This window comes from Choristoneura fumiferana, chromosome 17 (assembly GCF_025370935.1).
Source record: "Choristoneura fumiferana chromosome 17, NRCan_CFum_1, whole genome shotgun sequence".
NCBI lineage: Eukaryota > Metazoa > Arthropoda > Insecta > Lepidoptera > Tortricidae > Choristoneura > Choristoneura fumiferana.
The window spans coordinates 13,719,228-13,744,253 of record NC_133488.1 but is presented as its reverse complement, the minus strand read 5'-3'; the positions used below and the strand labels follow the sequence as shown (position 1 = coordinate 13,744,253).

The 25,026-nt window shown below is 38.8% G+C and overlaps 1 protein-coding gene across 3 annotated transcripts in view; it reads right to left on the bottom strand.

Annotated features, from left to right (window-relative positions):
- Positions 1–16,874: 16,874 nt before the first annotated feature.
- The window catches only part of Duox (dual oxidase), a 55,326-nt gene continuing 47,174 nt past the window's right edge, over positions 16,875–25,026 (bottom strand). For all 3 annotated transcript variants that reach the window (XM_074100695.1, XM_074100698.1, XM_074100697.1), the window contains 12 exons: positions 24,402–24,533; positions 24,118–24,321; positions 23,671–23,858; positions 23,329–23,596; positions 23,024–23,252; positions 22,092–22,309; positions 21,632–21,746; positions 21,218–21,401; positions 19,645–19,804; positions 18,726–18,881; positions 18,068–18,196; positions 16,875–17,593 (listed from right to left, as the gene is read on the bottom strand). In XM_074100695.1, the coding sequence (XP_073956796.1) occupies positions 17,465–17,593; positions 18,068–18,196; positions 18,726–18,881; positions 19,645–19,804; positions 21,218–21,401; positions 21,632–21,746; positions 22,092–22,309; positions 23,024–23,252; positions 23,329–23,596; positions 23,671–23,858; positions 24,118–24,321; positions 24,402–24,533 (2,112 nt within the window). In that variant the 3' untranslated portion in view covers positions 16,875–17,464. The remainder of the gene's footprint in view (positions 17,594–18,067; positions 18,197–18,725; positions 18,882–19,644; positions 19,805–21,217; positions 21,402–21,631; positions 21,747–22,091; positions 22,310–23,023; positions 23,253–23,328; positions 23,597–23,670; positions 23,859–24,117; positions 24,322–24,401; positions 24,534–25,026) is intronic.

The following is a 25,026-nucleotide window of genomic DNA, read 5'->3' as shown; positions in this document are numbered from 1 at the left end:
ACGCATACGCATAGGCCTATTTACGTACAGCTTGTTATTTATAAGTAGCTAAATATTTACAGCAGGCGCACTAGGTAGGTAATAACTTTATTGTTAATGACTGAAGCGTTATGTGGTAGTCGAAGCGATACCTAATTCAATTGCAACAGGCGACCTTCATCTTAAGTTCGCAGGCAGATCGCGTGTCAACAGAATACTAAATGCAGACGGTCCACAGACATCGTAAGACTGTGTCAATACAATATTGGTTTCTAATTAATTCACCATAACCGTTCCTTATGATGGAATTCACAGATTACTCGGCCGAAACCAGTTGTTACTCACTACTAAAAGCAATTTAGGAACATAAATCAAGATCCAGAAAATAAGCTACTTTCTAGAAGCGACTGCCAGTCTCGATAAATCAAAGTCAACTGCATTAAATGTCGTTAAATTGAAATGTTGAGAATAGACAGTCATTAAAATGATGATGCGAAAAAGTCGTTAGGTACAATTATATTAATTATCCTTTTTGAGTTTGTTTATAAAATTACCTATGTCAGTGGACAAGGAGGGATCCAATTTTATAGGGGGGGTCACATGGCTAAATTCTAGTTATAACTAAATAAATTCTCCTCTGTACCAAAGTATATTAGTTAAATTACAAATTATTAAACCTCGCCATTCCCGGCGCAAAGGTGCCCATAACTATCTACGAGCTATGGACAGCCTTTGCACCAGAAATGACCCGGAGCGCGGGTCCTCCCCTTTTTGCCTGAGTCGACGGCCCAAATCACCCACAAAACGCTTGCATCCGCTCACCAACAGCCCGCAATCTCCACCGCCAAGGGAACGAATATATACCCCGAACCCAACGGAGCATACTTCTCCCGCTTCACTGCCGCCTGAGATTCGGCCGCCGCTCCCGCCGCGCGTATAGTGCGAGCGAGATGGGAGGCGGCGAAGGTGCTGACACACGTAGCGTCCTACACCAAACAACGCCCCCCCTCCCACGGCACCAACGTCAGGTCATCGGGCCGCTTGCCGTCCGTGCGGCTAAGGCCCGGTGGCTCAAGCACGGATGGAACGCCAGCCGACCTGAGGGCCCTTTGGACGATATCGTTGAGAGCATGACACGGGTGCCTACCAGCACATCGACGGCAACTCAACGCGTGATGACCGTCAGCTCCCACCATGATACCGCAGATGCATAAATAAGGTTGACATACATCGCAGCCCAGGCGGAGAGCCACGCATCGAGTCACTATCGAGCAAAGTACCTAAAGAGGGCTATCGTTTTTTGTCTCACTAGATGGCGCACTGTTGCGTGAGGTTTTTAAGTATGGCTTTCAAAGTCTGTTATTACGGGCGTGAAAACAAAGTTTAGATTAAAATCATATTTAATACACCTTAAAACCGTACCATAAAAATATCGAGCATGCCACAGTGTTGCATAGTCCCCGTTTTGTTCGGAAAAAAGGGAGGACAAAGGTTTGCGAAAGACAAAACTGTCTCAAAACACATACATTCATTGCCCCGGAACGGATATTTGCCATAATTAATTTCAGATATTGCAAAATATTCACAAAATTATTCTAATTATAAATAAACCCGCGTAGCTCAACAAAAACTATGAGATTTGACATTTCGGAGCCCTCACGCTACACTAGCGTCTCTAGCGACGAATTCATTCGCGATAGCCCTCATTGAGGCGAAGGTAGCGCGTGCAGCCATGCCCCTGATTCTGACTCGCGAGATCCGCACCTGTGGCGCCACCAATGAGACGATCGAGAGTCGTTCTACATCCCACATCATCCCACCCACGCTGGATTGCGGGGTTCTCAGGCACGGCGCCCGCTACATACGGTATGCCTGCCCTGTCACCATCCAGAGATAGAATATTAGCGACCAAGCCTGCCATCCCATGTCCCGACGCCAAGAAGGTCGGCAAGCTCACATCCCGCAAACGCCGCACCCCAATGTCCCCGTGCCGAATTGGCAGAGCAGCATGTGCCCATTGGTTATCGCTCAGGGAGACATTGGTGATTGAATCGATCGCCGACTTAATGGCTGCGTCAATTGAACCGATGTCGTCGGGGAACAACCAAGCTGGAGCCGTAGGCAGGAGGTAAGTTACCTTTGGGACGGCAAAACACTTCTGCATTAGCGCTAGAGTTACATGTGGATTAATAGCCTTGAGACGTTCACTAGCGAACAAAAGGAGATTCCTGCGAATTTCAAGCGCCTCAGGAACTGCAGAAGGAAATATAGGTGCACCAAGTAAACAAAATAAGTCAGTGTTATAAGCTCCCTGAGGCCCGGAAGTAATGAAGAGAAAAGAGGGAAAGAAAGGGAAAAACTCACACTTGGTCGTATTCGCTTCCAGTCCCAAATCCCTCAGGCGAGGCAGCAAAACGTGCAAGTCTTGCTCCACCACCTCTGGCTTACCCCCGACGGTACCATCATCGAGGTTAGAGATGGGTAAATCCGGATCTGAAGATTCAAAAGAGTAAGATCCTCAAGCGGATCCGAATCCCTTAATGACTCCTTTCAAATCTTATCGACTCCGGAGTTACTAACTCCGACCAAGTCCGGCCGAATCGAGCGGCTTGTGATCGCCGTCACACTCACTCGCTCGCTTTTGGTCTCGGCTCGGATCGGATCGGATCGGATCTTATTACGTTTGGCTGGGCGCTGAGTGGGCCGGTACCTACGTCGGTACTCGGTCTACTCGCTCGGTTATATTGGAAAGAAATGAGATAGAATTTAAACACAATTATAATAATGACTGGAGCGGGCGACGCTTAATTTCACGGAATATTATGCAAAAATGGCAGCGATAAATAGGTCTTATGGCACAGACTTTCAATCATAATATTGTTTCGAATCACTAGGCAGGCAGGCTAGCTACAAAACAAATAATCGCTCGCTCGCTATAAAGCCAGCACGTATGTATGTATGTATTTATTTTGAAAATATCAGCACACACCGCCATTTTAACACTGTTTTCAAGCTTCAAACAGAAAACTAGTAGGTAGGTACTCAAAGTAGCTCATAGTTCTTTAAAAAATACACAATTTAGAATTTTTCAACATCAAAAGGACGAAACGAATCGGTACTTCAGTTCAGTACCTTGACCTTGGTACCGACCGAACCGAGCCGGGCCGGATCGGCCATAGACAAATTAATAATCGCTCGAAAGAACCGAAGTCAATATAGGAGTCTGATTCAATAAGCGGATTCTGTACCAACACCGGAGCTGGATCTAGTGAGTCAGATCACTTCGCGGAGTTGAGATTACATGTCTAATCGAGGTACCAGACATTGAGGGCGGACTTGAGCTCGGCGATGACCTTATGGATAGCCAGGCTGAAAGCGAGAGGACGACCAAGAGGGTCTCCCTGCTGAGTACCAACTGCGAAAGAATGGGGTCAAATCCATGGAAGAGATTGGACGGCAGGTGATAGACCTGGCGAAGGAACGGATAGAGTGCCGGAATGTTTTCCAATAAGTACTTCGTTCAATAGGATGTCCCTCTCCAATGTGTTGAAAGCATTCTTCAGATCCAGTTTCACAATAACGCTACCCGCATTCTCTGGAACCAATACAAAAGTGCGGACGTAAACGCGTCCTAAACCGCACCTGATGTGGCTGAAGATAGGAAGCCATATCTCCCCTCACGGCACGGCACCCAAGCTTAGCGACGAGACGACGAAAATTGCTACCCACGGCTATCGGCCTCAGTCCCCCCTCCATCTTCTTTAAGGCGCACAGAGTAGCCCCATACAAGTAGGGGCATACCTGGGGGTCTATTCGGGGGGGGGGGTTCTCCTCTTGTCTTTGTTCGCGTGCTAACCGTCCTTATTGCAATATTTGTTGACTGTCAGTTGTTAGTTATGTTTTAGTGCATGTTGGCATTTGCTTCAATCACTTGATTCAAAACATCTGTAATTACTCATTAAACTAATGGATCGCGATGGTGGCCGTGCGTTATGGACTCTGTCACGACTCGATAATAACATCTTGCATGATGCACTGCCGGCCTCCGAACACAATTCTACATAACAGCAAATAAACACAAGGTTTATGAATATTTAAAGTAGGCGGAAGTTTTAGAGATATGTAAAAAATGGAAAATTAAACGAGTATTTCTGTTGTACGAATATGACAAGAAGAAGATACTTTTTTGAGGGTTTTATACCCGTAAATATTTAAATAGCCTTTGCAATACGTACGAAAATTTCCTTTAAGGCTTAATGCTGGTATCAAGCTGTGTGTTAATTTCAGCTCATTTAGATTGAATAACATGAGGGTATTATTTAATAAAAAATTTGAAGTATGGCTCATACGAGTATGTACATTGTAGGTCTAATAATCGAGACTTATGAAATTCAAAAATTATGAAAGATTAACTAAATCCAAAAGAACCCTTTACTATGAACGAATATTATTCTTGTTTGTATGTAGGTACTTAAATAAAATATTTCCAATAAGTATTGACAGATTATTTAAATATGCTCGTGCCACGGTTGCGACACCGAGTATAGTCCAAGTTAGGTGGTATTAGGCTTGCAGAAGGACGATGGCATTAACATGCTTTAAAAAAGTAAATACCGGGCACGGAAAATGCAAACAGCGGTCACATCTGTCCGCGGCTGCGCAGGCGCGTAATTTGCGCAAGACTCGCACAAACGTCGATCACGGCTGGCCTTGCCCGAAATTCTTCGTTGACCACTAACGTTACCCTCTCCGTGTACATTTAATATTATGATTTTCGCACCTGTTATAACCATTTCGGTTTATCCCAGCATTGATTACGCTATTTATAAAATTTGATGCTATTAATATGGGTTTCAGGTATAAAAAAAATTACAACCGAATTGATAACCTCCTCCATTTTTTGAAGTCGGTTAATAAAATAACATCGTCCATCAGGATTTCGATAGTTATGTGGAAGAAAAAAAACTGGCCAAGAGCGTGCCAGACACGCCTAAGATAGGGTTCCGTAGCCATTACGAAAAAAATCAAGCAATATTTTCCTAAGGATTTCGTATGGTGTACGAAATCTTCCAAGTTTAGGTATATTTTATACCTTAGGCTGCTATTTACTCTTAAACTACTAATAATTCTCAAGCAATCTTAGCCGTTTAAATTAACCTTGTATAAAGTAAATTTGATATATTTAATACCATCCTGATTTTTTTTTAATTTTTCCACCCGACAGTTTAGTTTTAGAGGGGGGGGCGCTCGATTTTCATGAAAGTTTGCACTTTAAGTTGAATATTTCGCAAACATATCACTGAATCGAAAAATCGTCTTAGCAAACCCCAATGGTTTTATCCAACGATATCCCACACTTTAGGGTTAGCCGAGGAAAAATAATTAAAAAAAAAAAAATTTTAAATTTAAGCTGTTTATTTCAAGCAAAAGAACAAAAATCATTTTACAATCATTAGAGAGTCCTTAATCCTAATTTTAAGGATTTTGCGTGGCCTCTATTAGCGAAAGACTCACCCTTACTTTACGTCTATGGGAGGTAGCCTAAATTTTTTTTAACTTTTTTTTATTCTACCACGGCGGACGGACAGACAGACATACGGACAGACATGGCGAAACTATAAGGGTTCCTAGTTGACTACGGAACCCTAAAACCCTGATCCGTTCTATCTGTATTCGTATTGTTTTATTTCTCGTGGATTGCCCATCAATTATTTAATTTTACACTTATCATGTCCACAAAACGTAATATTTAGTTCTGTGTTACTCCTGCAAATACAAAGTTGCCTATAGATAGTCCACGATAGTTGAAGTGAATGATTATACACACAGCTACAAAAACAACTGATTGCACAAAAGGAGAATGAATGAAATTAATGAGTAAATGTCAAAATCCTGCTGTCATTACACAACATGTTGTAGCTGTGTGTGTAATCATTCACTTCAACTCTCGTGGCACTACCTATACCTACCGTAACCACATACTCGGAATAATAATAAAGAATCCACCTAACATATAAATAGTTGTTGTAACTTGATATTCTATTATATCAATTGAAATGTCTGAGTCTTAGACTTACGGTAACCGTTTGAGAAAATGTCATGCACTCATGTGACGCAAATGCCTAATATTTTTATTGTGATATAACAAAAGGCTTGTATGTACCAACCGATACTATGTAACATTGCGCCAAAAAAATATAATTAATGAATAGAGAATAATATTCATAAGTGGGTGTGGCGTCACACATAGATTGCAATAAATTTCTTAATTTTGTCTCTTTAGTGCTCATGTTAAGGACGTGAGGGTGTTCAACGATTTTGTGCTGATGTTCAATATGATGCAAAAGCAAAGATAACCTAACTAACAAAAAGTTGGAGACTGACTTCAAAGTTCAATATCTCAAAAACGACTGAACCAATTTTGATAAAACATGTCTAAGAAACATCGCTAGAAAACATGCTTTCAAATAAAAAAACCGCATTCAAATCGGTCCACCCGTTTAAGAGCTACGGTGCCACAGACAGACAGACAGACAGACAAACAGACATACAGACACACAGACACACATAGCGGTCAAACTTATAACACCCCTCTTTTTGCATCGGGGGTTAAAAAAGAGAAAGAGCAAATTAGAGATAAAAAAATGTTCTTACTTACTTATCGTGCTAGAAAGAGTGACATCTAGCATTTGAGAAACTAATGTATACGTGACATGGTTGACAGCCGCAATGGTGACACGTGGGTGAGTAAAAACAATAGGATTTACGCCATCATATGCTAATCCTGGCAGCCATGAACAGCCACCCTGTGCGCGCGGGCGCGTGAGAAAGTGTAACGCATTGTGTGCAGCTAATAGCCTCTGCGCCGCGCGCCGGCTGTGGGAGCGAACCTGCATAATACCTATCTACCTAACACTAACACAGCACTGCACCAACGCAATGGCTTAAACAAAGAAAATCAACAATTTTGATAATTTAATAATAAACAATCGCGCAGCTCAGGCAGCTCGTGTCTACAATGCAAAAATGTTTTTGTTTTTGACGATTCTTAGGCAGATGTTATGAAAACTTCTTTGCCAAATTGTCATCGTAATGTTTTAAACAGAACCCGCTTTGGCTCTTCATAATCATGAATTTGATGACCTTGACTTTTAAACTAACACCCCTGCTAAGATATCGGCTTCTAACAGACTTGAGCTTCCACAGAGTTTTGTTAATGTGTTTATGGGCAAGTAGCCACGAGTAGGTACATAATCCAATGCTAAGGGATAGGATAATAGGAATCACGAATAAGATTTAGAATAAGGCTCCTCAGGTCAGAGACTATCGAAATGTCAAGATCGTCGCCGCACCTGATGCGGTGTGGCGCAACGACGGCAAAGGGGCGACAAGTCTGTCGTACCGCGGAAATAATCAAATTTACATAAAATTACCGAGTCACCAAAAGAATATTGGAAAAAATATTGTTCTTGAACAAATACAGCTGCTGAGAGATACATAACCTATTTAGATCTAACACCGTTAGGTACCAGATTTTAAGTTTGGTTTTCTTGACTTGTATTGGATCGGGATGGATAATTGGATTTATGAAATTATGTGACTCAAAAACACCATTCGAAAGTGGTGACTTATTTGAAATACGTACGGTATAGAAAATCACAGCTCTAATTAATCTTATCAATTTCATGAAAATTTAATATTTGTTTCAAGGTGTATTGCACAGTGCTGTTTATTATTTATTGGGTGTGCTCATCGTGTGTTGCATTGCGTGAAAATTTATCGCAGCGTATTTCAGACTCATCAAACTACATTATCCTAGAAACGTCTTCGTAGGTAGTGTAGTGAAACGTAGAGTAGTGAAACGTCCGTATTAACTAGTGTACCCTAAAGTGTCAGATTAATCACACAATAACGAAGCGAAAGACTGCAGGGCTACTACGAAACTCGAAACTCGAAGTTCGTGTCGTGCCGTCCCTCTGACACCTTATACTATTTAATACGAGAGCGAGAGGGACGGTACGATACGAACTTCGAGTTTCGGGTTTCGTGGTAGCCCTGCTGAATGTCAAGATACAAGATGGCAATAAAACAAAAGCTACTAAACATGTTTGGGCCTTTAATATTGTAATCTGTGGAACAAACGCCACGAGGTAAGTGCTTGCATAACCGTGACATTTAATTTAAATATTCTACGACAGGTTACCATTCAGCAATAATATAGGCAGTGATTTGATTACTGATAACGCATACAATGCGTATCATTTAAAAATTGATTTATAATTGGGTTACGATCTATTGTGTATTAAATTAAAGAATGGTGTATCGTTAAAGGTCTTATCTTTGATCTTATAGCCCAAAACTACTCATTAGATGCTGATCAATCCTCTGGCAGGTTGGTACCTATGCTTGTAGTGTTTGAAGCAAAGTGCCGCAGGAGTGTTGAGGATAATATTTTGTCTCTTATCATATAACATACGTATGGCATGCGACTACGCTATACAAATCAGCAATAACTTAAGTATAGAATGTGACTTGTAATAGTTTTATTAAGTTAATAGGACATCTAATATTGTTACATTTTTATATAATTCATGACTTATACATATAGGGTACTTTAAAAATGTTATCTATGCTATGATTGAAGTGTTATTCCAGACCCCAAGTTCGGTGTGCTCAGAGATGATTAAGTATGATTGACTATCTTTCCAGATTTTTTTAATTTTACGCCAAGACTATGTAAACACGACCTAAACGAAAATTTGTACATCAATGTGTATACTTAAATAATATTATATGGTCATTATTGACGTGCCTCTAACTTTTCTACCCATTGACCTATCCTAACGTAACGTACCGTTTGTTTATCTGTATTTTTTGGCGTAACCTCCGCTACAGCTAAAGTAGCTCACGCAACCGAAAGGGTTCTCATCAAACTAGGAGCAAAAACAAGAGGTTTGTTTATACTTACCAATTTAGTGCATGAAACTGCAACACCAGTTGGGTGCTAGATATTTTATAATATAACGGCATTTACGAGCTACAACTAAACCCATCGTTTCTTACCAAATACTTTGCGGTGTTTATCGATTTGCAATAATTTTGATTGCAAAAGTTTAATTTATTCTTTTTGGGCCTGATTGCGGTTGATTTGTTTGATCACAGCAAAATAGATTGTCTTGTGACTAGTTGTGACACTGTTCAGCTAATAATGCTCGTAATTAATAGGTTTATCTATTGAGTTAAGTAACTTTGAAGTAACCAACGTAAAATTGATCATAATTCGTGCCTTATCTCTTTGTGACTCATTCATTATTTTATCCCAAAATATGCGTAAAACATCGTAAGTAAATCAGTCAAACAAAATATTAAACTCGCACTCCGTGTGCGGCTAATTTAAAAGTCATTTGAGTAATTTTGAAACCTTCATTTTAACTTGTGGCTAAAGCAATCGAGTATGTCTTAAATTATGAAGCTAATGTCAGTCATTATAATCTCCAAACATAGGTTTAGGAGGATAACTTACTGTTTAGCTTGTAAATATAGAACTCAATAAAAGTTCAATAAACAAGACTTCAACGGGCGCTATGGATGACGTTGCCGCCATAAAGCGCATTGTTTATTACCATAATCAATTTGTACCTGCAAAAATGTTCAATTCCAATGAGAGACATAAAGTATCCAATCGAGGACAAGGATGTCTGGCTGGCGGCAGTCGCGACGCGGCGAGCCGACGATGCTCCAGCGAGCGTGTTCAGCTGGAGCAGCGAGCGGCAGCAGGCGTGGGCGCTCGAGACGTGAGCGGAGAAGTATCAGCTGTCATGTCAGCACATCACTAGCACTAAACGAGACGATCACAGTTCCGGATGCCGGAGGTCGCCGGCAAAGAGCGCCGTCGCCGCGTTGTCGCTCAAAACTAAACTCGGGCCACTGCGAGACTCCCGCGCAGCACAGGCTTGCCGATGGCGGGACGAAAGCGCTAGAAAGGGACGAACAGTCATTTCTTCTTTTCACTCTCGGCTCAACTTAGCTTTCTTATCTACGGTCGATAGTTCAGCTTGGCGGCAGACGGCGGTGTTGTACGTTGCAAGACAAACGAGCCTTGCAATTTTTCACAATGCACGACTCGCACTGTTTGGGGTTTTTGTTTCGTTACGTAATTAGGGTATAATTTGACACGCCTGTGCGAAATGTCAAACTGTAAAATTTGACGCTACTATTAGGTAGTTTCACTAAAAAATAAGCGATGCAACTTTAAAATTGCTTTTAGCATGATTCAATAAAAATATCGCAATTGCGCTGAGCTAAATAATATTGCAATTCTGCAAGAGTTCATTTTAGCGCTTATTTCTAAATAATATTTTCACTGGTTACTTAGTATAGTATACCTAGTCTTAGGTAGGTAGTAGGTACCTACATCAATCGCATGTGCGTTAGTTTTTCATACTTTTACATCATTGTACAATTACACGAAAGCAATAAATCAACAATAGTTACAACCATGTGCGTTTGCAGGCATCAGGAAAAGAATCGGGCAAGTGGCAGCAAATGTCTTAAATTAGAAGCATAACATAACTCGTAATTCCAATCAACTTCCCTGTTCAACCGCGGCCGCGTAATCAGGAAAGAAGCGCGAACGAGCGGCGCGGGCGCACTCAACCAAGCGGAAAACTACCGCCCGCCCAGTTCACCACATTTTCCGCTACTATACTTGGATATGGGACGGAAGCCTGCTCGACTCGTAATTAATTCAAGTAAATAGACAGCAAGATTCTGTATAAGCTGTCTTCGCTGTCAAATTGTACTCTAAGCATTATATTAGGGTTCCGTACCCTAAAAATCTAAACGGATCGCTATTGCTGTCACTTATAATGTCCGTCAGTCTGCCTGTCTGTCTATCTGCTTGTTGTCGTCTTCTGTCACATAGGTTTTACAGGAAAACGATTGGAGAATCTTCAAAACTTTCATTATTTCGAGATGTACAGAGTCCTCGGTGCGCGAGACTTGGCCGATTTGTTGAATAATTTTATAAAAAGTTTTTTCGTAACCAAACCAAACTTTTACCCACAGTCATTTATGACGCAAGCCACCTTTAAAAAATCTGTGACATATAATTTTTCTCCGCACGGAGGTAAATAATGGATAATATGCAAACTGAATTACCGATTATATAACTCACTAGTAGGGGAAACAGAGCGCGCTAAAACAAAGTCATGGATCGTTGATTTGCTCGGCGAGTGCTAATTGGGTAAATATCAGATCTTGTGTAAAAAAAACCAGCGGTTGGAAACAAACTGTTCACACGTTTACTCGGTCCAGGAAACCCATTCGATATGAGGTTGTGAAAATTATCATCATCGAGATTTCATGTTATTGTTTGATAAACCAATTATAATTTTCTACGTAATTATGGACTATATTTATGTTTAAACACGTAAAAGTAGGTACACTAATATGACTTTAACCTTAACTGTAATGAGTTATGAATGTACAGCTACCTGCATTAATATCTGACACGTCCTAACGACCTTAGAAATAGAGTCGTATCAGATATTTATCCACGCTTCGTTGTGTCAGATTTTGGAGCCGGTGACTGTACCTACCAAGTAGATGTTAATACCTATTTATGTAAACAGAAAAATTACCTACTCGTGATAATAGGACTTTCAATAATGTATTAAAACTGAACAAGATACTTATCACTTTACGCAAACACAGATTTTCTGTACGATTTCAACCAGACTTAGGTAATAAATCTTCGATTTTGAAAATAGACCATGATACAATTTGAAAAAGTCCTCAATCGCTGACTCTACCAATTTTTTCGCCTAAGGTGATGAAAGACAAGTTTTACCATTTATATGTTGCACAAATTAAAAAATTACACATTTGTTGCCAACAACATAAAACTTAGTCGTTATGTATTACTTGCTCTTGGCATCATTTCATGCAGGGTTTGATTAGCAACATAAGGATCTTGAGTAAGATTGTTTGCCATAAGAGTTTTCATTTATGAGATCAATAAAGAAAGCTATATTTATAGCCCACACGGTGATATAATAAGTGTTACGCTGATACTTTTATGGAGTTTTAAAAGATCGCATTTCACGTTATTATTTCGCATGCTGATAATCAATTGGTGATCTCTAGTGGCCCTAAATTATGCAAAGTCTCACTTCACACGGACCGTAGCATAGCCACGATGTGCGGTACAGTCCAAAACAAATAATCAACAACAAGTTTCCCTGCCAGCCGCGCGGCCGCGTTAGGTATTAGTTTGGGATATTGCTGTCTTTATCACTCGTGACATAAGAGCTCGCAGCCTTCCCCCCCACGCCTTGCAAGGCTTTTCAAGATTTGGGCGGTTGAATTTTGGGTTTCATTGTCCTCATATCATACGAAAAGTATAGAACAGCAATCAATGATATTTTACAATCAAGATATTCATTATATTTTCTATGCACAGGCGTAAAACCACAGGGATTTTTCGTTTTTTGTAAAAAATCTTTATTAGTCTGTTATTCTCGTGCAAAGTTGACATGTTTTTTTGTCGAATTTTGAGCTCCTGTAATTCTGATAATTACACATTTGAAAATCTGAAAATTCACAAGCATAGATACTTGCGTCTGGTCCATATTTACAAAATTTCAGCTATTTTTGTTGCCTAGTTTTCAAATGAGACCTGGACTACGTTTGTATGGCGAATGGAACGAAGAGACTTCTCTTAATACTTGCTGCTGACTGTATACTCTTCGTCGAAATATGGAGGCACTGCAATAGAGCGTTGACCCATCGGTGTCGAGATTCTTGGCGGGTAATGAGGGTCATTAGACAATCTTGTCAAACGTACAGTGGGATGAAAACAGATTTATAAAGCGAATTAATTCTGTAGCTGCGGTCATGAGGGTCTTTAGACAATCTTGTCAAACGTACAGTGGGATGAAAAAAGATTATTTATGAAGCGAATTAATTCTGTAGCTGCGGTCATGAGGGTCATTAGACAATCTTGTCAAACGTACAGTGGGATGAAAAAAGATTATTTATGAAGCGAATTAATTCTGTAGCTGCGGTCATGAAAAGCTCTTTTTGGTGTAACATTTAGAACTTCAACCGGTGGAGGTGGAGAGGTTCGGTTAAGTTTGAGAAGTATGCTTCAATCATCACGATTGTTTGTCATGTTAACAGAATTAAAACTTTTTTAAATAGTTATTTACAATTAATCATGATTGAACTAATTTAATCCGGGATAATAACCTTTTAGAGTTCAAGAAATCCATGAAATAATTGTGGCAACAAAAATCTTTACACTTTAAATGCGTTAATGGTAAAGTTTTTTGTTATTTGTACGTAACCTAGATATCGTAACTATTAAACCTTTCTAAATAATGCCGTTAAATTCCTAATGTCAGTTAACAAGCGCACGCTCACAGTAAAAGACTTGCATACGACCCGCATAATGTGCGAGCAATTTGACTGGTTAGAAGATTTGTTGGTTAGAAGATTTTACCACTAGCTTTTGCCCGCAAAAGCAGAGCAAGGATTACAGTGAATGCAAACCAAATAACGAAGTGAATTCACCAACATGACTCAAATATGAATCAGTCCTTAGACTTTGGATGAGTGATACCTTAGTAGGTACTACGGTAGTCATTTAACGATAATCACTCTGAACTGTATACAAATAAATCTAAACTTCGTTTAAAGAAAACGTATTTTTGACACCAAACTCTTGTGAGTTATCGTTGCAAGTATCATAGAAATCATTATAAAATGACTACAAACAATACTAAAGTTTTTGGCACGCGTTGGCTCTATCTGTAAAATGGCTCTATCTATTGGGTTCCGGAGCAATCGGGACGTTTTGGTCTCTCTTTGTCTTTCTAACTACTGGGTCTTGAACTATGAAATTGCTAGTGGCCAGTTTGTGAAAACGATAGTATAGGCAAAGATTCATTATTATGCACTTTCACTAGATAAAAACGCTATAGGTACACAACATCGTCTAGAACTATATAAATTGCAGTCTAAAAATAAACACACGTACGTACATAAGTAAGGATTAATTCCTTGAAAATTTAAATTAAATAAGAGATTGCAAATGCATTCGTTTGATGAGCGATGAAAGGTTCCACCACGAATTATTGCAGGGATGTTGCAATGTTCCGTTTCTGCTAAAATGCGGGCAGTAATAGGTGCAATATAATGCACTTGGTTGGCGTTCTGGCCTTAATTGCAGGAGGTATGATTTGACGGCTGCCTTTTGCACGGCCATGGAGATTGGCAAGCTAGTATTAACACGTTGACACTTTGGAAGAGATTGTTGGGCACTAAGGACACGGGCAATAGAAGGTGCCTATCACCTTAGTTAATGAGAGCAGCAGACAAAAGAAATCTACAACTATATGAAAACGCACAATTTGAAAACGAATAAAGACGTTCAAATGCTTTGTCATGCTGTATCATGAAGCAACCATGTCCGTATTATTGAGCACATACCATCCCACTCAAAAAAGTTAAGTTTTGAAAAATGCTCTAAAATTATGCAACAAGTTAACGATAAATTGTCATTAGTTAGCTGCGCCATAATGAAGTCTCTCTCATTGGATACTAACTACTCTTTACGATCTTGAATATTTAACGACGACATTGAAGACGGCGAGTACTTCTAGCATTTAGATGTTTTTATGCCAGCGCCCTACCTACTTTACTGTTTTTTTGCTTTTTGCCTAACAGTTTTCTAAGACAAATCAGAAGTAAATATAGTGCGCTAATTATCACAATTAATATGTACCTACTATAGGCAGTTCCCACGCGGGCCCAGTGCGGATTGGGAACATTACACACACTCTTGAATTGCTTTGCAGGTTTCCTCACGATGTTTTCCTTCACCGTAAAGCTCGTGGTAAATTTCACAATGTAACTTCGCACATGATTTTGGAAAAACTCAGAGGTGTGAGCCGGGGTTTGAACCCACAATCCTCTGCATGAGAAGCCATAGGTCAAACCACTATAATAGGCCACCACGGCTGCCAATGGGCTAGTGTCCTAAAACATTCTAATTAGTCTGTCAGATATTTGACACAGATTTTTTCTTTTGTCAATTAAACATAAAATGATGAAGATATAGCCAGTTAAAGTTTTGTGTAACGTCACGCCGTGGGACCCTTTTTAGCACGGCGTGACGTCACGCTTTATCTTATTATTATTTGTTTGTTGTCATCTTATTGTTATTTATTATTTGATTGACAAAAGAAAAAGTACGCGTCCAATATTTTTTGATAACCTAACTGACGGATTAAATAGAATATTTTTTTTTACTTCTTATGCTCGTAAAGTTCGTATCTAGGTGACATAAGACCAATGCAATCAGTTGGTAAAGAGCCACAAACAAAGAAGTTTCTACATATTTTTTTAATCATTTTTAATTTATATAAAACAAAAATCAATAAAATCAATCAAAATAGATCAATAAATCTAAAAATGTACAATTGTAGGTATAGTGAACAATTGTTTCCACTGTTTCTATTTTATTTCTTCGCCATCAAAGTAAAAAGCAGAGTGTTAAACTCGAGCATTAAACCCATTTTCCCCTCGACTTGTCTATCCACCCTCGTCGTACCGGCTCGGGTAGCTCTGTGAAAGTATCTGGTAAAATGCCTCGTTTTATGTTCTTGGTGTACAATGTACCATTTTACCCACGAAACTGCCTAATTAAGTATCTTCAAATAAATAGGGTAGTAACCTTACTGACGTTCTTGTAAAACAGTGTTACATAAGAAACCACAGTTTGTCGAACAGTCACCCGGTGAGTAATTAAGTATGCACGGAGAGCTGCCCTTGCTTTATTGGTTTCAAATGATTTTATAATTAATGTTTGGTTTGTAGAACATAATGACCGCGTGTCTCGGGTAGCAAGGCTGTGTTTACCTTTTACTTTGAATTAAGACTCAGGCGTACCGTCGCAAATGGTGAACCATAAATAATTTTCAAGAACGTTTGTTCAGGCTTCGGAACAATTACTTTTATATTGTATAGGTTGATTGTTAGATTTAATTTCTGCACTCAGATACAGCGTATGTAGATATTAAATTGAAATACGTAGGTACAGTCAACAAATTTGATTTCTGGGTTACCATGGAACCTTATCTTGGTAAAAAAATGTCTATAACAAGATTTATCAAATGACGTAAAGTATGTAGGTATTACCTACTAGACACGGCTTTGTGGTGGCCTAGGATTCAAAATGGTTGACTGTATATGACAGCTCATGATATATTCTTATTCATTAAATTATTAATTTTATTTACTGACCCGTTTACCTAAATGGTAAATTAAGTTAAATAGGTATATAGTTGTACGCTGTTTTTATCCAATATATAAAGTGTAAACAAACCGATTTCATCAAAATTCTTAAACACACATCCATAAACACCCACTGGATCGACTCGATAACACATTCGTCTATAATTCGTTCGTTCACCAAAATTCACTTAATTTCAATATTAAATTCGTGAAAATCTGAAGTTATTTTTTGAATAAAACACATACTATAGTCTGTAGTAGTGTAGAGATGGGGGAAAATTTGACATTCTAAAAATCGATCAAAGCTCGAACGCATAGGCGATTTTGAATTACTTACCTTAAAATTAAAAATAGTTACCGACTGCTTTTATAATTGAAAATTAAATTAAATTTTTAAAATTCGTCGATTTATTCAAGTAGTATTAAATAATGCGATTTATTCGGTTTATTGAATCGATTAATAGTTTGGCAATAGGTTCTAGGTCTTACCACCACTACTAAGTCTGTGGTCGGTTTAATGGCGTCTTCGTTTTCACTGTCATCATATTGGATCGAGACCGAGTATAATAAAACTATAAAAGAAAGTACCATTTTCTAGTAAACAGTAATTTTATTAAATAACTAGTATTTACATTTTAACTATCGAAACATAATATTCAATTTACTTAGCCGATCATTGCATTCATAACCTAATTTTTTTACATTATTTACATTGTATAGCTTCTTTCTTCGAGTATTTTCAATGACATGATTTTCAAATACACTGACTGAAACATGAAGATTTGTTAAGTACCTAACGTTACTAAACTACGTTTGGTTTTGTACATAATACGTAGAAATTTGTTCCTATATTTTGTACTAAATCATTTGTATAAAACAAAACAGAAACTGTTATGATAATGAAATGAAAGACATTTTATAAAAATATTATGAAATAAATAAATTAATTTGTGAATTATTGTCTAATTAGCTTTATCATATAAGATACTGATTGACTTAAAATAAATTCGATGGTTGTTATGGTAGAAATACGCAAACTTGTAACTTGCAAGTAGCTTGCGTGTTTGTATCAGATATATTATAAAAAATGATATAATGCATGCCAGCTACTTGCTTAGAAGTCGGTAAGCTAAGTTACGGGTATATCTGACTTTCTAATCGTTAGAACTAGTTGGGCAGTGGCGTGTTAGCCGAAGTTTTCGAAGTGGTGTATGAAGTACGGCAGCCGGCGCGTCCTGTTGACCTGCTCGCACGCAGACATTACGGATTTGGTGAGCGGCCGCGGCCCGCATGAAAACACGCCGATTTTGGAGACCTAAGCACGGAAATAGTTAAAGACATTAGAGACATAGGGTAGAATTTGGTTCATTATGCCTGTAAGAGGGGATCCTCGCTTTTCACTGACAAAATGATTAATTTCCTCACGTTTCATATGGACGAACGATTTCTTTCTGAAACTATAAACTATTCAGGATATATTTCAGAATCATTGTTATCCGGTAGAACCTTAGGTTAGGTTAGTTTGATTTTATAACAATCCTGAAGTATAAAGTTTCAAATAAAATCCTTCGTCTATGTACAGTGACACAATTAATCATTTTAAGAGAACCCTGTAATAGTTATTAGAACAAAATCTTATTTTGTGAAGTGACAGAGGCTCAAACTAATGACTGTACAATTTACGTCTGATGGTAACCACACTAATGATTTGCGTTACAATTTACAAGTGCCATTTTCTGATCTTCCATTACCATCTCTTTGACGTAATTTTGAGTCGACAGATACTTACGTAACTATGTTTCTTCTGGACAAACTTTAAGAAGGATGACATATCGGGCCTTCCAAAGTGATTGACAGCCTTCAGGCCCGTGAACATGGAGGTGCGAGACAGACGCTGGAAATGGTTCTCGCAAATATACTGCAACAAAAAGTTTTGGAAATAGTATAGTAAGGTAAGGGTAATGGTATGATAAGACATACACATCAAAAATGGTTTACTCTCTTAAACAGGCGAAAGAAACTTGAAATAAACAATTGAATAAAAATTTGATAGTCAATGACTTTGAAAACTTCAATAGCATTGTTTACAATATTCTGTTCATTTACTTTCAACTAATATCTATGGCGTTATTTGTTCACCAGTACCAATGGGTACAGTAAAGTCAAATTACGTAATCCCTGTGACAACTGCAACTATACCTCCTGTAGAGTGATTGTACAAATTAGTTTTTTTGAGTATCATCAACTGTCTTGATAAACGAAAACTTACTCTTTTATAGTAGGTAGATATTACTAATTCCTTGGGTATTTTACAAAATGAGAACGGGATACATTTACATAATTTTGTAAGTAACTCCAAACCGTGGTTCAATTTAATTTTTTATTGCAACCATGGTTGTTATTCTATTATAAGTATAGGTAGTAGGTAGCTGTAAAGGCCGACTTACGAGCATTGTAGTTCTCAGATCAAACTTGTGGAAGAACTGCGTGATGAAAATGTGTATCTCGAGTACATTGGTAACGTCTTTCCGTTCCACGTCGCGCAGCACGTCTATAAACCACTCGAAGTGCTTGTGCGACGGACAGATCCACAAGAAGTATACCTGCAATGATATATGCTTACTGCTTGAACTGGAAACTCGGTAAAATTAAAAGTTCATATTCCAACTGAATGAATCAGAATTGGGTAATCCTGGGTGATTTTGACGAAGAAAAAAACGTCCCCAATTTTCCATAAAAATGTTGTGTCCATTTCGTAACGACTTATATGAAAAAAAGTCACAAAAGTGACAAAAAAAATTAAGAACATTTTTTTTCTTAGTTTAAATCTCTCAGTTAAAATTCTCGTGATTCCGAGTAAGGAGAATCCAGAACACTTAATTCTTAAAAGAAGTTATGTTGCGTCATTTAAAGTAAAAATGCCCATAGGTACAATATAATGTAAATAAATAAATACATAAAATGAAAAATAACTACCTCATTGCATATTCTACTTTCTTCTATAATATTATAAATGCGAAAGTTTGTGAGTGAGTATGTTTGTTACTTCTTCACGCTCAAACGGCTGGACGGATTTGGATGACATTTGGCAAAAAGTTAGTTTATAACCTGGATTAAAACATAGGTTACATTTTATCTCGATATTCCCACGAGATAGGGATAAAATCTCGAAATAACAACCGCTGGGTTTAGTGTCTTGAAATTCTGGACAGTTTCTTTTTAACACAACCTCAATGAAGACCACGATATAAATTTTGAGAATTTCCAGGGGAATTTTGTAAAATTCCTGAACCCCGGAATTCCGGATCAAATAGTTTACATGTGCGAAGCCGCAGGTAAAAGCTAGTATTATATATTTTTAAGTACCTTTTTACACGCGACCCCGGAATAGCGATTGGTGGAGGTGCCGAAGACAAGGTCGTTAAGAATGGAGGCGTAAGGCGTGACGCCGATGCCGCCGCCCACCATCACTGCTACCTCGAACTTGTACCAGTCCTGGTTGCCGCCGCCGAACGGACCTTGTATTCTGTTTACATACGGATGGAGTTTCGTTATACTGAAATAACATTGGGTAATTGCCGCCTATTCTAAGTAACAAATGGGAATTACCAGTGAAGTTAACCATCAAACGTATACATAAATACCTGGGCAGAAAAATTGCCTTTTCTTAATATTTTTATGCAATTATTTGCACATTTGACTATCAAACGTCACATTACAAATTATATTCAAATTATTACTCCATATATTTCACGAAATATCATGTGAATGCTTAACGCCAAAGTAACTATCCTAAAGTTTCTTTAAAGAAAATTTAACGTAACCCAAGGTTTGTGTTAGATACAAATTTCCACCTCGTTCGTGACGGCGGCATTAGATACGAACATACAACACATCCCAACAGGTAATCGCCGCTTGCACTTGGGTAATATTTTGCCAACGTAGTTAAGAAATATTAACCATACTTATTATTTACGAGGTCATTATCTCGCGACCTCTAATGGGTTCCACATTTTGTGTGGCGTACAAATAAGTACGGTTTGCTGGAGAAGCGTTTGGATTTATGCGTTACTTTTTTATTGGTTCCGTACCCGAAGGATGACAAACGGAACCCTATTACAGTAGCTTCATTGCCCGTCTGTCTGTCTATCTGTCACTGGGATGTACCTATCTCAAGAACCGTAATAGATAGACAGCTGAAATATACACTTAAGTAATGTGTTTTTCTATTGCTGCTACAACAAAAAATAACAAAAATTAAATTAAATTAAAAATGAAGGTCAATCGAACATTAACGACAACTATTTAACAACAAGGGGAAAAAATGGGAAGTTCTTATTAAAATAAACGTACCGTTTTCGTTCTATCTCTATGTCTTTTTTTTATTTATGTACTTACATTGAGAAAAATCTCATTGTCATATACAGCATTCAACAAATGAAGCGATCAAGTGTTAATCAGCGCGCCCACTGCATCGGAACCGGAGCGTACGCACCGTACGGAGCGGACGGATTTGTTGTTTTGCATCGATTTCTATGGCGCAGAAATGCCTATCCAGTGCACGCAGTACCATAGAAATCTATACAAAGCAACAAATCCGTCCGCTCTGTACGTTCCAATTCCGATGCAATGGACGCGCATCTTTAGTCCGATGATAAGGTCTGTCCGCGTTACCAGAGGCCGTATTGACTGTTTCTGATGAAGCGAGCGTCAGAATACGGTCTCTGGCCTCTATTTCATAAACGTTACAAACGACAGGTAGCACTGATATTTCAGGCCAAGTTTCGCAATATGAAGCTCTGTCTTACACGGAACTTCTCAAATCAGCAGTGTAATTTAAATTGTCATTATCACTTATCGCCGTCATGGTTATAAAATTATTAATCAATATATTAATTTTTTAATTTTAGTACGTCAATGACTACTCAGTAACACATGCCTTATTTTTGGTTGGTCTTCAGGATTGTAGTTGCAGGGGTCAAAATAGTTCCGAAGCTTCCAGGTCCAAGGACCCTGCGCCTTGATGTGGCAGGATAGACAATTCTCGTGCGGTGCAGACGTTAAAGTGAATGAGTGGAACTCTTCTTTCTTGAACGCCGTGCAGGCCAAGCGGACCCATTGACCTAATACAAAACAGGTACAGTCGGTGCCCTAGCATAAGTATCCACTTTTCTATGGAATTAGTATGAAAAAGTGGATACATAGGTTAGGGAACCGACAGTACATAAATGTCAAAGCCTATTAAGTCTGGTAGGTACTCTTTGTACAAATGTATCTCAACGTTTGTAATTTGTATTTGTTTCATAACTAGATAGTTTTTTTAAATTACATTGCATAATGCTAATGTTTTTACCTGATAAGTATTTTAAATTCGGCGGTCTGTAAAACTTAATTTTGATGACATCTGATGGCAGCATTTCGGTTTCTAGGACATCTAAGGCTAAGTATTTAGTCCGAAGTGACACCACCTGTACAATGAAAGAAAACAACAATTAAGTAGGTAAATAACGGAGCAAAAGTTACAAAACATGATTGAATAAAAGCGGCAAATGTATATCCTTAGGAAGAATTGGTGACGGCAATAGATGAGGAGAAAATCAGGACAGGTGGACTAGTGTTACCAGTCCATAATTTAGGAAAAAAATAAGCTACGCGGTACCAATAAAATTAATCTTTATTCCAGTTTCATCTCCAAAACGTGCTGTCACACTGTCACATAAATGGAAGGTATCTTGACTTGAGTCTCGAATAAAGCTATATCTGATGCTAAGATGGCCAGCATGCTAGGATGTAAGTTTTGTTTCGGAATGTACCTTATCTAGGGTGTAGATAACCGCTGGTGGCAGGAAGAAGATCCAGAAGCGCGGTGCGCCGGTGAGCCTCGCGAGGCCGTGGACGAGGCACAGCGCATACAGCGCCACATGAAGCGAATGCGCGCGCCAAAACCACGGATATGCGCGCTTGCGGATCACCGGATGCGCGAACACGAATATTATGCACATTATCACGAACAGCAGCACGCCGCTTATGCCTGTAAAAAATATTGTTTGTACAGACACCAGCACCAATATCTGATACAAAGTGTGTATAAATAGCTGATATGACTCTATTTCTAGGACCAGTGAGACGTGGCAGACATTTTACAGGCTCCATACTATTGCAAGTGGTACCTTACCTACTTGGTAGCAGGTTTTAGTGTCAGACGCCAGTGAATTCGTTCGTGTGGACTTTACTTGTGGTCTATAATATAGACAAAGCGTTTAAGCATGTGTGTAAAATTATATTTTACTTAATAACCGATTAGCCATTTGTTTTCACTACATCTAATTCAGCTTTGTGGTTACGTTCTATTATATAACTAGACTATAGAAACTCTATTGCATATAGATTCAGGCGTTACTTTGCGGAATACCTGTCTTGCTCCTTCGCCAAGTAGTGAGGTCAAGTCGTGCGAAACAGCTACGAGTTTTTTCATGCTATTTAACCCGCCCTCCCTCCGCATAAAAAACGTAAATAAACAACGCAAACGTAACTGAACCCACCACCAAGAGAACCACCACCACCACAACCATAAACAAGATCCCGGACACGTGTTTCGTTACTCTCCGAAGCATCATCAGCGGTTGTTGGTTGGTTGGTGGTTTGCTTGTTGTTGTCGTATTTATTTTACAACAATATATGTACTATAATGTATGTATGACCTTATCACTATATTAGATTGAGCTATAGTTAATTAATTCAATACCTGTTACAGTTTGAAACACCCAATAGGTAATTCCTGGTCTGAAATCTGAAGTAAAGTGAACTTCTTTGGTTAGGCACCGCAAATTTTCCACAGGCTGCGTGGACACGTGGTAGAAGTTTACCATGTGTCCTGCTGTATGCAAGAGAGAGAAGAAAAGCGCCGTGCAGGCGACAATTTTGTGGAACTGTATACTGGAGTCCAGTGGGATGTATTGTTGAATGCTGAACTCCTGGTAGAAGAAAATAGATAATCTTTAAAAACCCAACACGTAATATTGCTTAGCTAAAGTTGATCAGTAAATTTACCTTAAGTTTTGTTAGTAGATTCCTTGACATCGTAAGTAGCAGTAGGCTGTAGCAGAATGACAGCGAAGCAGCAGATCCTCTAGTTATGGCAATACCAACACCCATGATGTGCCTCAGGTCCAAATGTTCTGACATGAAGGAATAGTGTGCAAACCGTTCCACAAATAGGCCGATAGTTACGACGTAGAAGATAAATAGATAAAATATGTTCTGACGATTTTCTTCTAAAAAAGTGGTTAGGTAATCCCATTTCAAAAGAATCCAATGTCTGAAATAAAAACAAGATATTAGTTACTAATACTCTGAGTAAGAAATTAGATGATTTAAATATTTCAAACCTACCTGGATTGTTCCATTGATGGTTCGATGTGGAAACTAGTCATTCTGGCAACATTAGTAGAGGTGTCTAAGAAATTCTGTTTAGCTCCTTTGCAGTCCAAACCTATGGCCACGAACTCTCCTTTGTATTCTTTCATCATTAATTTAAAATCTGAATAGGTAAGGTGGTCTTTGTGTTGCAGGCCAGCATCCTAAAATTTACATATTCCTAAGTTATGAATTCATTTGTGTACCCATTTTAATGTCATTTAAATAATGGGTATTGATTAACATGAGGTATGGCATGAATGGTCCTTCAAACCGGATAGTCTGACCAGTAATTTTTCGGGGCCTCTTAATACAACTTACGACTTAATGGGAGATTTCAGCCATTGTTAAAGAATAACAACCTTTGTAAAATATTAATTAAGTTTTTTTTTGTAACTAGAAAAACTTAAAATAGTTACTTACAGAGAACATGCCGTCAATGAGTTCTGTAACATGTTCGTCCCGAAGTGAAGTGGTTCTCGCTATCTCCACTAATGATCTTAGCATCTCACTAAGTTCTCCCTTGTCGATAACACCGTTGCGGTCATTGTCGCACATATCGAATATAATCCTCAATTTCTCATCCGTAGCTCCGCGAGAGAAAAGTACTACAGTGTCCAGAAATTCCTGATAAAATGTACACAATAAATAACAATAATTTTAAAAAAACTGTGTATATAATTCTGATAAATATTTCGTGTTCATACCTGGAAAGATATTCTTCCATCGCCATCCTTGTCCACAATGTTGAACATTTTCTTTACAAAAATTGCATCAGCTTTCATGCCAAGCGCGCTTGCAAATTCACTCTTCGATAGCGACGTTCTCATAACAATGGACTGAAAATAATTGAAAGCTGTGATTAATCGTCCAAGCACATTGCGAACTGTTTACACAGTGTTCTGTGCCACACCGTACAATAACTCGTGCCTTGTTGTATGAGAACCCATACAAGTTTTTTTTTTTTTGATTAGCTAAAGCGTAAACTCGTCGACATGTGTGTCCTGCCCATCCTAACCTACGGCGCGCAAACGTGGTCACTTACAGAAGCTCAAAAGTCCAAACTCAAGGTTTGCCAGCGGACAATGGAGCGTAGCATTCTTGGTGTCCGAAGAACGGACCGGATTAAAAACACTGAGCTGCGCTCAAAGACTCGAATTGCTGACGTGGGCGTAAAGACGGCCAAGTTGAAGTGGGACTGGGCTGGACATGTCTGTCGAATGAACCCAGAACGTTGGGCCAAAATTGTTACGGAATGGGTCCCTAGTGACGGATACCGTAATAGAGGCAGACCGAAGAGGAGATGGAGGGACGACTTAGATGCCTATAATG